General features: G+C 44.6%; 2 protein-coding genes across 2 annotated transcripts; both read right to left on the reverse strand.

Annotated features, from left to right (window-relative positions):
• Positions 1-365: 365 nt before the first annotated feature.
• Positions 366-2,657, reverse strand: LOC134191556 (T-box transcription factor TBX19-like). The gene is made up of 6 exons (XM_062660177.1): positions 2,071-2,657; positions 1,667-1,989; positions 1,549-1,613; positions 1,354-1,497; positions 1,176-1,293; positions 366-1,107 (listed from the first exon to the last, which is right to left on the reverse strand). Exons 1-6 carry the CDS (start codon positions 2,331-2,333, stop codon positions 602-604), a joined length of 1,419 nt encoding a protein of 472 aa, XP_062516161.1. The 5' UTR covers positions 2,334-2,657; the 3' UTR covers positions 366-601.
• A 6,217-nt stretch (positions 2,658-8,874) lies between these two features.
• LOC134191557 (uncharacterized) lies at positions 8,875-9,937 on the reverse strand. The gene is made up of 2 exons (XM_062660178.1): positions 9,628-9,937; positions 8,875-9,515 (listed from the first exon to the last, which is right to left on the reverse strand). Exons 1-2 carry the CDS (start codon positions 9,935-9,937, stop codon positions 8,875-8,877), a joined length of 951 nt encoding a protein of 316 aa, XP_062516162.1.
• Positions 9,938-15,735: the final 5,798 nt, after the last annotated feature.

Here is a 15,735-nt window from a genome sequence, read left to right on the forward strand (position 1 = left end):
GAGAAGGTAGCAGGAGCTTGTGATTGGCTGTCTGGTTATTGTTTGTTAAAGTATTAAATAAATTTACACAAGTTATATTCCAAGTGATCGAGAAAGCGTTTTAGCAATAAAACGCTGCAAAACGAACGTGGTTTAGCGAGCCGGAGCGTGGGTTTAGTGCTGCGCTCATGTCACGCATGTCTTACACTACTTATTTTAATAATTTATTTTATGAAATTTTAGCTTCTAAACTGCTTGAAAGGTTTATCATTTGAGAACGTATCATACTCAAGCTTACAGGCAGTTTTTGAATGCCGACCTCATTACGAAGACCAAACGTACATACACTACTAAACTGACGGTACACTGTTCGCCGCTGCTTTGCATGTGATGCTCCCCATCAATACTTCTATTGCAGTAATGCTCAAAAACGTGCTAAAACATAGTGAAGACGTGCTAGACTAAAAGTATACGTGTCAGTAATACCCAAACCCATAGTTCTGTGCACACCACGTCTCTAAAAAGCCAAAAACATCAATCACTGTCCGATAAATCTCCCAGTAGCCGACTCGCTCGGTTGGCGAACGCTCCTGGACATAGAAGTCTAGGTTTCGTTCCGGTCTCACGTCGTTGACAGACAATGCCAATCATCCCATTCCTGTCCACTCGTCGACGTTTTCGACGAGCCGCACGTATGCTCCTCTTGCCGTCGCCTCGCCTCAGACGAAGAACACGTATCCTGCTCCTGCCGAGGATCCTTCTTGAACGAAGTAACCGAATCGTGATGCTGTCTTCGACGCTTCTTACACCGACTGCTCGTGCTGTTCTCTTGACGTAGTCGACTGACACTGTCGGTATCGTCCTGGCTGCGGCTCATTCTAAATGAACTAGATGTCTCACCGGCGAGCGCGTCTGAAGCACTAAATCTTCTTTGGTGAGACTGAACGTCGTCGGGTTTGACGACTGGTGATAAGCCGTGAAATGGATTAAACGACGAAACGAGCGCAGAGTATGGAGAGATAGAAGAAGAAGACGGGTGGTGGTAATGAGAAAATGGAGAATCCATAATACCGGTGAATTGGGGAATGTAGTCACTAACGAGAGAGGAAGGAAACGCAGACTCCGCATCTAGTAAACAAAATCACACAGCTTTAGATACGTGCACGACACGTACAACTAACGGTTTACAGTCTTACGCGAGAAATTTGGCGAGACCGACTGCAATGATTCGGGAAAAGTTTTGATGCCATCGCTCGTCTCTTGGTCACGAAATGCTTTCGCATAAGGATTATTGTCGATCTTGAGACGGGTGATCTAATAAGAACATCAAATATGAACAGATATCAACAGATTCGAATGCGACTGAAGACAGACTTCTTTGTTCTGATATGACGTAACGCTAATGAAATGACACAGAGGCAGTTGTCGGACGAAAACACGTTCGAACGTTCCGTCGACGTCAGACAATTTGAAAATGGCTACTTGCGGCTCGTACTTGTGCATCGAATGAAGAACAACCTAAACGGACAAAAACATCGTCACAGTTAATTAACGAGACCGACGGGTTACGCCATCATGACTGAATGACTGAATAAATTTATTGTTGTCGCACATAGTGCAAGTCCCACTCGGGGCTCATACACAAGCACACATGTACGCACACTACACGTAAAACTATATGACATACACAAAAAGCCCAATACAACAACCAATCCTACAATCATTTCACTCACACGAGTAGATTTACGACAATCCTTGTCGTTTGTCAATTTGGCCGCTTTGAACGAGATAACTTGTTTCATCCAGTGTTTTCCAGTAGCAGGACTGTCTGGATGCACGAATGACGGGTCTTGGTCAGGAAACGTGGCGTCAGACTGCTGACTGGATACCCATTGCGATTTGATAAATTTGTATCGGCGGCGGTCATTGCAGGCGAACTCTAACACAACTTTGTACACACTGTCTTTCTCCAGGTTAGTCACAGACACGACGATAAGCGGGAACAGTTGTCTAGTTAAGAAACACAGTTAACGGCTATTAAACGACATCGTCACTTTTGCACATGGCGAGGCTGAAATGCTGCTGTCTTACCTCCCCGATTTGGTAATTATCATTTCGGTACCAATTTTAGAAAATTTCTGCCACAGATCGAATTCCCTTAGAACAACTTCGATGCACGTTCCGCTGCTCCATCCTTCGTCTAACGAACTCGAATTCGAACTGAACGCGTTCGCCACCGGAGGAACGACCGCCGCCGTCGTCGTCGATGCTGCCGCTGCAGATGTCGAAGGTCTATAGCCAATCGGACGTGAAGGATGAAAAGGATTGTAGTGAAAGTGACCGGGAGGGGGCATCGAATAGAAGTGACCGCGAAAAGTAGAAAGAGAGGTGGGAGACACGAGAGGATGGAAGGGAGGTCGCTCTTGTCCATTGGCTACCGACGACGACCTCGGATACTGAAATCGACCGAATGTCGAGTAGTGGTAACCACCACGTAGATGACGAAATTCGTTATCCAGTTTGAAACGTAGAGAAAGACGAAAACCGAGTCGACGAGAACAGTGAACGATTGAAAGTGAGCACGTGGAGAGTGCACATGGTTCAAGTAAAATTCGAAACGGTGAGCTGTGATTGGGTGAACTCACGGATGTTAGCTAATTGCGGCGCGTAGTCGCCTCAACGTGCCGTTAACGTCAGTGTAGTGCCGTCTTCACAAGTCCAACGCGGAACGCAACATGGCATTAGAAATAAGTGCTAATTACCATCGCCACTGCATTAAGAATGAGCTGCAACTACAATCGTGTAACACGTGACTATTACAGCACGTGGTCGGCTCGAACTTGTCATTTGTTCTGAGAGACCGCGCTCGTGACACATCCATGTTGAGACAATAGGACAGATTGGTGTCATTTCAATCATCACTGATTACAGTGACATGCTTATTCAGTTAATTATATCTGACAGTTACCGCACGGCCTGGAGATGTCATTTAGATTTAGATTCAGAAAATTTTTTTTCCCCTCACAACCGCTGCATGAATCTGTGGGAGCATACTGTCAAGCTAAGAATAACTAGGTTCTAGATTAGTCGTTTGCGCGCGTGCAGAACACACACACACACACACACACACACACACACACACACACACACACACACACACACACACACACACACACACACACACACACACACACACACACACACACACACACACACACACACACACACACACACACACACACACACACACACACACACACACACACACACACACACACGCACGCACGCACACACACACGCACGCACGCACGCACGCACGCACGCACACGCCATGTGTATAGCTGCCAGTTATCTGGTCACGCTGTCCTCATCCAAGAGGGGAGCTAGGAAGTTTGCATTTTCTCTCGCTTGTAAAAGAACAGCAGAGGAACAGTAGTGACGTTTCAAGTCTCAAGGCCATTACATACATGCTGGCAAGAGCTCCTGTCTGACAGTTATGCGGTGCCCATGATGACAGTTGTGGCATCTAAAACCAGGTCTGAACGTGAAGCATCACAAACATTGTATTGTCCACAGTGGTACAAACAGCAAGCATGTTAGTCAAAGCTGGATTCTCAGTTGAGGTGTCTAGATCAGAGACTGGTTGTGACAACACTGTTTGAGTTGGTGTTAGTTGTTGCTGATCAACAGGTACACACTTGTGCACAGATAAATCTTCTGCACTCTTAACTTAAACCATCTCTGGCATACTGAGCATTGTCGTGCACTAAGCTGTTCGTGAACAGAAAGCTGGCAAATCGCAAAGCATTTGTAGCGATCAAGACTGGGCTGTGTGTTTGTGTGTGTGTGTGTGTGTGTGTGTGTGTGTGTGTGTGTGTGTGTGTGTGTGTGTGTGTGTGTGTGTGTGTGTGTGTGTGTGTGTGTGTGTGTGTGTGTGTGTGTGTGTGTGTGTTATGCTGTAAATGCTTCATGTGTTGTATATTTGTACCGTTCACAAGGTTTACAAGAAGCAAGACGATTACACCATCATCTGTGGATGAACTTCAGTGTTATGACAAACATCACAAATGCTTATTGTCTTCAACTTTAAATTTATAGATATTGGAACTTTAGATGCTGCTGCAGGCTTATTTCGCAAATGACATGGCTATTAGCCAAGTATTGAGTATTTGCTATCTATTCAACAGGCAACAGGTGTGGTTTGTATTGGCTTAATTCCTGCATATTTTAAGAACTGTTATTTATCGGCTGTTTTTACAGACCACACAGACACTGGAAATTTGGTCTTTACCACAGCATCAATACTTAACATTCATATAAGGGTACTGTGTAAACTAAAGTATCAATCAACTGCCATCAATATATAAAGTAAAGTAGACGATCTTTCAGCTAGTTTGAGTCTTGGATAACTTGTAACTGTGCAGTACTGTAGTATACAGCCTGTAGTAGTACCATTCGTATTCACGAACAATAGATTTATTAGAGAACGCGCGCAAAAACTACAACATCACATTAATACTAACACTCCCTATGCTAGATGTTGTCGTTCCTTAGCTGCAAGAAAAAACCAAACCCAACGCATCGCAATAACCCAACACAACTTTCCCCCCAAAAGTCAGGGTGTCCCATTTCGTAGTCGAGGTACTTCTGGGAAGTCTTATTAACCTGCCTTCCGGATCTAGGGTATCTAGAATTGTTGCCTTATAACATGTCTGATGGATCTTCAAGGTGTCTGAGCGGCGGTGCCGAAAAAACTGCTGTCATTGTCAACCTCGTCGCTGGTTCGGCGTGCTCCGAATGGTGCTATTGGTTTTCGTGACTGTTCAATTAATTATCGCTTCTGTTTCTGTAGTGTCTGTCTCTTGTCGCCGGCGTTGCTCTAAGTTGGTTGCAGTTGGTTGGCGTGTTGTCTCCACATCATACTTCAGGCGTCGTGGTAACATCATAAGACACTGCAGCTGGTTCGGTTTGTCTGTGAACCTTACCAAGTACCCATTTTGCCCCTTGACGGCAATTCTTATCCATAACACTTTGACCGATCTCAAATGATCTGTACGCCCTATTCTCCTTCTGTACCAACTATTCTTCGCGGTCTTCCTGACATCTGGTTTGACTAGATTTACTTCTGCATGGTTCTCAAGTTTCATGCAAACATTAGCTGTGGCAGACTCACTTCGGTCACCGTGTGTGGAGCGCACGGTAAGCCAATAAATACCAGTCCAATGTATGTTGTGTAGAAATACAGTAGACGTTTGATCGGCTTTGAGTGCGCGTTTATAGCTCTTCACTAATCGTTCAGCCAGGCCGTTAGTAGCAGGGTGATACGGCGCACCTCTCACGTGACAAATGCCATTTTCCTTGATAAAAGGTCTGGCAATGCTCTGACGTAAATTGCGGTCCATTATCAAATACAATTTATTTGGAATTTTCATCTGCAAGACAACAAATCGGACTTGTTCAATGCTTTTCCGCCAGTGTGCTGGGTATCGTCAGTACGTACTTCGGGCCGCTTTGAGTAAACGGCCAAAATTGCCATGAAGACGGTTACGTAAACAGGCCCTGCAAATTCGACATGCATACGTTGCCATGGAGTCGATGGGTACTGTCTCTGTGAAGTGGGGTGCACATGCACCGATTCAGCTGCTGTCTCCTGACACCCTCTACACTGCCCAGCTCGTCCTTCAAGGTATCGGTAGATGTTTTCCCACCACACATACGAAGATCGAGCCAAACCCTTTATGTTGACCATGCCAAGATGACCCTAGTGAAGTGTTTCGGTTCTTGACAGCAGTTTAGAGGGGACAAATACCCGAGATTCCTAAGGACTTCTTGTGTGTTTGTGTTGTGAACTCATTCTTCTTACGGTAGAAAGAAAGAAGTTCGCTATGCTCTATCTTCGGACATGCTCAGCCCCTTTTGACAAAATTTACAACCTTTAAAGGAGCAGGTCCGTGAGTGTGACTAGACAAACTTCTTGCTGTATAACTGACAGGCTGTCAATTATATTTGAATAAAACATACCTACGCCATCCGCTTCTCCTTGCGGCCAGCCTCTGTTTGCTGCAGTGACAAGCTGTCGCAGTTGCAGTGATGTACGTATGCGGTGTTCCTATACTTGATTTGGTATGAAAAAGCACCCACGAAAGGTACCAACCTTGTAGTCTCGCTGCCCGTGTCACTAGTACTGCTTTGCCGAGGTCAATAATATACAGCAACGGTTTGTGGTGAATTGGAGGCCTTCTAGATAGAGTTGACACAGTTTTACTCCTCAAAGAGTGCCTGGGCCTTTCGTTTTCTCTGTGCGTATTGCCCCTCTATCTTAGTGAGTGACCTCGACGCTTATGCGATTGGTTTCTCTTGCCCATCCAGCGTTCGATGTTAGAGCACGGCCCCCCTCCCTTATAAAGTTGAGATGCGAATTTGGTCTGAATTCGGTGAAAGGTGCTATGTAGTTGAGCAGAACACGCGCCGAAATCGATGAATTCGCTTCGTATTCTGACGGAAGCGGTAGCGTAGCAGTATATGCAATGGGTGGAATTCGGTCCGTATCCGGAGTATGCGGTAGTTGTTCGCCTCGAATTCTGGCTAAAGAAAACGCGGTAGTGATTCGCTTCGAATTCGGGCATTCAGTCCAATATGATATTACTACGCAGTACGGTATTCGAAATCGGAGAGAAGTCCAGCTGCAACACTCCACCATCAGACATGCAAAATATATTCAATCATCTCTATCTATAGAGCGGTTGCACCTACGTCATATTCCCCGCCCGCCCGCCATTTTGGTGTTTAACCGCGACTGCGTAGGTGAGGTAATGTCTGCTGCCCCCGCTTCTAGCGTAACACAGCCTGCCAGAAATCTGTCCTCCTATGCAGATAAATTACCAAATGAGGCCAAAACGCGATATCTGCAGAAATTGAGTCTGATAGATGGGGTGGATCCTTTGGAAGTGTCAACATCTTGTGGAAACGATTGTCCTCTACCTCTAGTGGACGCCTCTGATATCGTGTCATATTTGGTGCTGCAAACTAGTTTTATTTCGGCTAAGCAATTTAAGGCTCACCGTTTCATGGAGGCATACAATCAGTTTGCAAACGGTTGGGTGAAAGATGTGCGTGCACGCGCCGCCGTTGGAGAGAAACGTGTTGTTGCTGGACGGGTGAGTAGGTTGTCATTGCATTTTTTAACTTGAAGAGATCACTCGTTCTAGAGGTTCGTCATTCTCAGAGGTGTAACGAAACCCCGCTGCGATGTTGGCTGATATGTGAGAAAAATGGGGAGGTTTATTGTGGTCATTGCACGTGCATGACTGGTCTAGGGGAAGTGTGTTCCCACGTGGCTGCAGTTCTCTTTATTTGGAGACAGCTTTGCGGGTGACGGGTACATCAACTTGCACACAGGAGAAAGCTAGATGAATGATTCCGTCTTTGCAAAAGGCTATTCCCTACCTAAGGATGAAGGATGTGGATATGTCATTAAAGAGCAAGAAGAAGAAGACTGATGACACGGCCTGTTCTCCTGCTCACCTTCCTATATGTTCCAAGGCATCTTCTGTTTCCACTAATACATCACCCACATCACAACAAAGTAAACTTAGTACTTTCTACAAGAGTCTGTCTGAAGCTCCAAGTAATACTGTCATTTTGTCTCTTATTCCTGGCTACTCTAATCGTTATGTTCCAAAGTCAAAAACTCAGCACTTTCCTCAGCTAATACAATCCCTACATGATCCCAAATTTCTATCCTTAGACTATGTTCAACCTCTAGATGTTTGTGAAGGTGTGGTTTTAGAGGTGACAGAAGACATGGCAGCAGCAGTGGAAGAGGCTACCAGAGTTCAAAGCAAGTGCAAGCTTTGGTATAAGTACAGGGCTGGTCGAGTAACTGCTTCTCGACTTAAACAAGTTTGTAGAACCAATCTTGCTAGGCCATCACAAAGTCTAGTAAAATCTATATGTTACCCAGAAGCATTCCGATTCACTTCTGCTCCACGAGCTGGGGTTGCAGTCATGAAAAAGCAGCCAGAGAACACTATATGGAATTGTTACGTAATGGTCATGACAACATTGTTGTAGATGAATGTGGTTTTGTCGTAAAGCCTTGCTGGCCTCATCTTGGTGCTTCTCCTGATGGCATTGTACACTGTTTGTGTCGTGGTAAAGGTGTTATTAAAATCAAATGTTCATATTGCCACAATAATGAAGAAATTTATGTAGGAGAGGATGACCTAAAATCTTGTCTTGGCCGTTTACCAGATGGTTCAGCAACTCTGGTTAAATCACATGCCTACTATTATCAGCTGCAAATGCAGATCTTTGTTTGCAATGTGGAGTACTGTGACTTTGTACTGTGCACTTTTCCAACATCATCAACAAGTTCAAGCATATTTGTGGAACGTGTCTTGCCTGATGCTGACTTATGGTCGGATTGTATATCTGTCTCTAGACAATTCTTTCGTACTTGTATTCTTCCACAACTTCTTGGAAGGTGGTGTACAAGACCAACTGTTCATGCAGGTGCAACTAACTGTCCACCCATATGTGCATCAAATTCAACAGTGTGTGATAAGGAACTGTCAGCTACCGAGGAAGATAACATTACAGCAGTGCAATCTTCTAGAAAGTACTGCTACTGTCAAGAGCCAGAAGATGAGTCAAAAGAAATGATTGCCTGTGACAACCCTAAGTGTCACATTGAATGGTTCCATACACAGTGCTTGAAAATAGGCACTATTCCCAAAGGAAGATGGTATTGTCCCGATTGCAGGAAACTACTAGAAATCAAGAGAAGCGGCAAGAGAAAGAAACAGCAAGCACACTTAGTATAATACTACACACAGTGTTATTACATTCTATGAGGTAACCATCAAGGCCAGGTAATTTATAGGCACGTGTAAGCTAGTCAAATGGAACAACTGAGTCACAAACATTACATAGGGCACAGCAAACTTTAGCAATTCGATCGATGAGGGGACAGCCTTCAGCTGCATGCCTTGTGATGTAATCCTTTGGTAGCGTACCCTTCAGTATGGTAAACTTTTGCCGTACACAGCCGATGACTCTCTCTACATGAATGCGGACGTTTGCTATTAATCTGGTTTCTTCCATTTTAAATGCAGCTAGTTGATCCTTTCCTTTTGTAAAGGCAGGAATGTACAACTTAGCTTGCTGCATTCCAACTGAGTCTGAAATGTCAAATCCCATATCAGCTAGCACCACATCTCCAGGCAATACCTTTTTGAGAATTCCAGAGTGCTCAGTTAAAAATTTATCACTGACTCTGCCTCCCCATGCATCTGAAATTGATGAGATGATGCCTTGTGGTGCTATGCCTATCAAGAATTGTACCGTGTTGTGGTGTTTGTATTGGGACCGAGTACATGCTCGAGCTAAACGATTTGTAGGCCTTTCAACAAAAATTTCAAAACAGTCGATAATAACTGCCACTTTTTCTCCAAATGAGGACAGGAAACATTCCGGCATAGTCTTTCTCAGAATGTCTCTATCAGGCCACAAAATTAGTGGCTGTAACTCAGCATCTAAGATTATCAGCCAACGTGACAGTATTCTGGAAATGGTTAAACGACAGACATCAAACCGGTAACACAGGTCTTCATTAGATAAGTTCAATCTTAGTTTGATCAATACGACCATAAACTCTTTGGAATCTTGACAATTTAGTGCGCATGTCTTGTGGTGTAACATAATCAAACACTGCCTTCAAAACTTTGAAATTTGGAAGACCAGTGTAGTGCTGAATGAACCCATCAGTGGATGACTGCATTGAGTCTTCTGTGAAAGGAGAAAGCCGCTGAATGGTGTGCTTGAGACTGCTTATTGTCAAGTAAGCTACCGCCAACTCTTTTCGTAAGCCATCGATATGATCTGTAGGAAAATCATCTGCCTGTTCATTTTTCTCCACATCGTATATTTCTGGTTCTAAATTCACATGACATGGCATCTGATCTGATGTCTGCTCCTCTGGTACCTTTCAACACTCTTGGTTTTTTGACTTTCTTTGAATGACCCAATAATTGTGAGGGTAACCAGTCGGGGTTTGTCTCATCAAAGAGGTCTGCTGGTTTGCCTGTGACAAAGTGGAGGGACCAAATTCTTTCATTTTCAAGCTTGCTGTTTGTCAAGTCTTGCCTAGAAATAGCTGCAAGAAATCCTTCTCTTCGAGCTTTGCGTAGTTGGAATTCTCGTTCACTTCTTGTGGTTCGAATCACTGGTATACAGTAAACGAGACGTCTTTGTCTCTCCCAGATCTATTTGAGCAGCCAACAAGTATGCATAGAACCATCTTCCTAAGACACCTGAAGAGACAATGATATTCATTAATTAATTTAGTGTAGAAGCTTGCTGTAAACTCTGAGAACTATAAATGGTCTAGTTTGTACAGTCTCTAGCTGACTATACTTGTATTTACTTGTCTCTTTTAAGTCTAAGATGTTTGGTACTACACGTATTTGATAATAATAGCTACACATGTAATAATGATTAGAGACATAATAATATAAATAGAATAGCTATAGATCAGTCATCAAATAACGCAAACAAAAGCTCCACTCTGTAAACTTTTTAGTGTATACGGAAAAGCAAACCATCTTACAAACAACGTAAGGAAGTCAGCCACGTACCTCCAAAGCGTCATTGTGCATTGATATTTTTTACGCTAATCCTAGCGGTGTAGCTAGACTCGAAGCTAGTCACTAGATGCAGAAGTTAAGCATAGCGCTATATATAGGTAGCGTGAAACTTGGTCCACACAACGTCACTTTGGTAGTAAACTTGACAGGTAGACCGAGGTAGCGTACACGCAGTTGGACACCAAAATGGCGACGTCCGGGAATATGACGTCACGTTCAACCGCCCTATTAGATCCACTTCTCTGAATCGATGCGATACACTCATACAAGTTAATTGTTATCTGATTTGGGGTAATTGGCGTCGCTAGGCATGTCCGCAACACTCTCCGATTGACCGTCAACACACCTGCTCTCTGTATTGACCGGAATTCGATAAATTGATGAAGTCATAAACACGTGCAATCAGTGGGCCAATGAGCAATGATTACACGTCCACGTGCTCAGTTGTCGCTTATTACCAGTCTTGCAGCGTGTAGAATGGCGGAAAAGACGAAGACAAACCCACACGAACTAAACAAGCGGTGAATCGACGAGATACTATATGTACGGCAGCGATGAACAGAGAGGTTCGGGTAGGTCTAGCGAGCCTGTCGGCTGGTCATGTTTTAATTAAGTATTCCTGTTTCTGTAGATTGCTTGACGACTGTCCATATTAGAGTTTGATGCGGACAACGTCAAAAGGGTGGTCACGGAGCCGTGGAGGCTGACAGGTTGGCATGGAAACGTTGTAGCATTCGACGCAGTTCGTCCACAACGCAGGCGTTTCTGCTTCTACGCTCTGGACAAGTCTAGGAAGTGACTGGTGTAGTTTGTGTATGAGACTATTGTTGCAGTGCAGTAGTAGCTAGTACAGCACATGTAATATGGAGATCAATATTATGAATTGATGTGGCTTATGATACACGGATATGTTGTACACAGAAGGTCTGGCGACTTTTTCTCTCGTTCGCAGTTAATTGAGTAAGAATTTATTGAGTATAGAAATGGCCACAATACGCAGAGAATTCGAATTCGTTCTGCTCGAGTACGATACGAGTTCTGCTAAATTTCCGTGTGAATACAGAGCAATTTCTCACCTAATTCCGCGTTGTTTAGTAAGCATTCGGCCCAAAGTCACTAAGTGAAAGTGGCCATTAAGAGTAAATTCAGTACGAATAGGCAACGGATTCTTCCGAATTTGAGTGCAAATACGAACTCTATTATTGCCGAATTCGCATCTCAACTTTCCAAAGAGCCACTCCGCAAAGAGCTATCGCAAGCAACAAGACTTCCAGTTCGGGATCAAAATGGGTCAGCACCCAATTAGTTGACAGCGTGCCTTTGACTTTGTTGAAGCTCTAGTCTTGCTCTTTTTCCCATTTCCACTTTGTTTAGTAGCATGCACATGCATGGAATGGTGCCAGTTGGCTGGAAAAATTTGGTATGAACTCCGCATAGTTTTGCATACCAGACCTAAGAAGACGGTAGTTGTGTAATGTCCGTTGGCTTAGGCATCTGTGGGAACACTCGACCCTTCCAGTTTAACTAGTGGAGGCCAACGGTCTAGATGAAAAGACCGAAGGAGTCACTACCAACTCAGTTGATCTCAGTAAACTGCTTGCCTCGCGCAAGGCCAGCAAAAAATCTGTTCACGAAGGATCGAGTTGTAGTAACTTCTCAAACAGACCACGTCAATTCTGTGGCATCATTAGAAGAGAGGAAGACACACTTTGCAGTGATTGCCAAGTATCTTGAGTTGTTCAAAGAGGAGCTGGGTTTGTTGAAGGGCACCTCGGCAGAGTTATCGCTGAAACCAAATGCAACACCGAGGTTTTACAAACCTCGTCCGGTCCCGTACGCATACAAGGCAAAGGTGGAGGCCAAGCTAAAGAGGCTGCGAGTAGAGAGTACGATAGAGCCGGTAACCTTCTCGGAATAGGCAGCACCCATTGCCGAAGTAGTCCACAGACAACTCTGTTGCTCAGGCTACCCTGCTGGACGCCGTCGATGCTTTACCGGTGTAGGTAAGTTGGCGATAAGCATAACCAGTTTTAGCATCGCTTAGCGTCCACACTTTGATTCCCCATTTAGTTGGTTTGTCTTTCCTACATTGCTTGAATCCGATCCTTCCTTTGAAGGGCACCATTGCTTCGTCAACAGTGACTTCTGGCCCCATGTTGAATAATGGTTGTTGCTTCTGGGCCAGAAGATAACTGAAGGATCGGATTTTGTACAGTTTGTCATAATAAAATGGGGAATTTCGTGCTGGTTCATTGATCTTGTCACAGACATGGATATATCTTGATATGGCATAAACCGTGTTTCTTGCCATGACTCTGGCAATGCCAGTAGTGAACAGCGTTTCGCATGTTCTCTGCCAGTAGTAGTCGATTCTTGGCAGCTTGATGATACCCATGGCAATGACAAGACCAATGTAACATTGCATCTCGGTCACTGTCACATCTTCCCATAGTCCTCGGTGTTTAGCTGGTTCAGCAGCACGAATCCATCGCGCGTAGTCATTCGTATGTTTCACCATAAAATCCCAGACCTCGTCATCAAATATATTGAGGAAGATGGACAGTGGGGTGCTATTAATGTCATTGAAGGTTGGCCCGACAACTGGTCCCGAATATGGACGTGGTGGTGTCCAATTGTCAACTCGGTCCCATTTCAGTTGGTAATATTTCAGGACATCAGTTACCAAGCCAGGAGCTTGTGCTGCAGGTTGAGCAGGTTGAACGGTTGCAAAAGCAGGAACAGCAGGAACAGTTGTAACACTTGCAACTGCAGCACAAGCTTGATCAGCATGAGCAGGGTAGATACGGGAGCCGGCGGATTGAACAGCTTGAGGGGGAGCATGAGGTAGATTAGCAGGTGGTGTCGGAATTGACTGTGTTGGCAATGATGGTGTTTGTGATGATGGCGTTGGAGATAACGGCGGCAACGTAGTGTCAGATGCAGAATCAGGTGACCGAGGTGGTGGTGTTGTTGTCGGGAGCAATTGTAAAGCAGGTGGCAATATTGTGATAGATGCTGCCGGTGATAAGAGCGTATTGGTGTTACAGGTAGAACAGGGCATACTGCAGCTGAAGATTGTGCTTTTTCTGCTGTTAAATACAGGACAGCGGGGAGGGGGGGGGGGGAGAATCTTAGAACAAAGCAATATCTCTATACAACACAATCGAAGAGATTTACATAACCATTGTCACCTTATCGTAGCTGCCATTTCCATTAGGCTACCATCACCGCCGTCATTACCGCTGTCATCTCCTTGATATCAATAAATTCTAATTTACAAACAGTTACATGTGCAATTTTACAATAACTCATATTACGTACAATATTTACCAGGTAATTCAATATCATCATCGCCAACATCCCTAAATTCTACATCGTCACGCTTACATATACCATTGTCACAATAAATTTGTAATACCAGAACTATGCACCATCTCGTGGGATCAATTCCGGTTGGTCTTCCATTTCCTCCAGTTCTATGAAACCATCAATTGACATCTATTTGCACTGCATCATTTGAACAGACCTTACCTTCTATTTCAAGAGTTTGCTCACTCTTGTCTGTCGTCATTGCCTCGTCTACCAGAAGTTTCTTCAATTCAAGCACAAAGACAGGTAATCAAAATATATTGTTTTCCCAAATCTTCCATGCACGTGTTAGTAGTATTCATCACTGCTTCTAGTCCTTCTGCCGCTATCACATTGACAGTACAGTAGTTCGAACACTTACTAAGGGTATGGCAATAAACGCAAACAGGCATTGTACCTAGTTGACGTGGCGAAGGATCGTCGGAAAAAACTCCTCGGATCCTCACCCCTCTGATTTCTTGCTCTTCTTCGTCACAGCCGTCCTCACTTTCTCCTCCTGCAAACACGTCTTCGTCTTCTATGGCGTCATCAAGCATCCTGGAGCTCCCCGATACAAAGCGACGTTGCATAGCCATGATGAACCAGAAATACTTAGCCTCGCAAGCCAGGCTTTTTCGCGCAGTCGCTGAGCTTCTCGCGCTGGAGCAATTCCGGCAAAAGCTCCTCCTCCTCGCGTGATCCACATGCGTTTAGCTCAGCGACTGCGTGGAAGAGCCTGGCTTGCGAATACTAATAGTCTTGCGTAGCCAAACCCCTTCCCTTTTTATATCTACCGGCGGGGAAGAGTTTGGTTTGGTGAAATTGTAGCCTCGTCCCCAGACTCTCTCGTCTTGTCCGGTGCCCGCGCCTGGAATTGTCATACGGGCACCGGACAAGACTAGCGCGAGAGAGTCTGGGGACGGGGCTAAAAGTGAAATTGCACACAAGTAGTGGTGCCAGGCATACCAACTAGTAATTAGATGAAGGTTAATTAGGCTGACAGGTGATAATTACTGGAAACATTCTTCTCTCTGATGTCGACTAGAAATCACTTGTTGGAAGGCTTACAACAATCAATGGACAGACTTTACGATAGTATGGTATTGTTCTTGGTGCATGTATAGGGCGTTTAGTTAGCTACGAATTCACACAAATTGCGCGCTAACCTCTGCATAATTAATTGTTTCGACCTGCCGTGCCAGCGCCTGGATTTCTTCCGGCAACCCTTGAATTTGCTGATCTAGCCTATGAAACGAAGCAAGCTACGTTCAGCAATGTCTAACAAACAGGCTCGATCCAACTGCTTCTGTCTAGTCAGCTGGTCCAAAAGAATGTCCGACTGGTCTAGACTTGCCAAGATGTCTACATCGCTTGCTTCTTTTTCTTTGTTTTGCATATTGCTGAAAAGAGACTCCAAGCACAAAGCACAACAGTCCGGATTCATTGTGTAACTAACAACTCGCGTGGGGTTGATTACACGTTTACGTTAATGTAATTATCTGGAAGTCGGTGGCGGTTGGCACCACTACACTGTACTACTGCATGTCTAAGCACATAGATATATGGGGATCATCTAAAGTTAGAACAGACAGTGGAGGTCAGAAGTTTTTAGCAGGGGTCATATATCAAACTATGCGGACCTCGGCAAATCTTGCCAGCCCCTCCTCCCAGACATTTAATGATGACCGGCTCTTAGTAGTAGTACAGTATATTAGTGTTTGTATGATAATTAGCTAGCTAGATAAAGGGTCAAATTTTGTGA

The sequence above is a fragment of the Corticium candelabrum genome, chromosome 15 (genome assembly GCF_963422355.1).
Source record: "Corticium candelabrum chromosome 15, ooCorCand1.1, whole genome shotgun sequence".
Lineage (NCBI taxonomy): Eukaryota > Metazoa > Porifera > Homoscleromorpha > Homosclerophorida > Plakinidae > Corticium > Corticium candelabrum.

Bases quoted from the DNA above. Each gene is read 5' to 3' on its own strand.
- LOC134191557 (XM_062660178.1), bottom strand. From the start codon at position 9,937: ATGCCATGTCATGTGAATTTAGAACCAGAAATATACGATGTGGAGAAA. The intron at 9,516-9,627 runs GTCGTATTGATC...TGATAATCTTAG, and splicing joins AAGATTCCAAAGAGTTTATG to ATGCTGAGTTACAGCCACTA.
- LOC134191556 (XM_062660177.1), bottom strand. From the start codon at position 2,333: ATGCCCCCTCCCGGTCACTTTCACTACAATCCTTTTCATCCTTCACGT. The intron at 1,990-2,070 runs GTAAGACAGCAG...TTTCTTAACTAG, and splicing joins ATAATTACCAAATCGGGGAG to ACAACTGTTCCCGCTTATCG. The intron at 1,614-1,666 runs GTATGTCATATA...CTTGTGTATGAG, and splicing joins TGTTGTATTGGGCTTTTTGT to CCCCGAGTGGGACTTGCACT.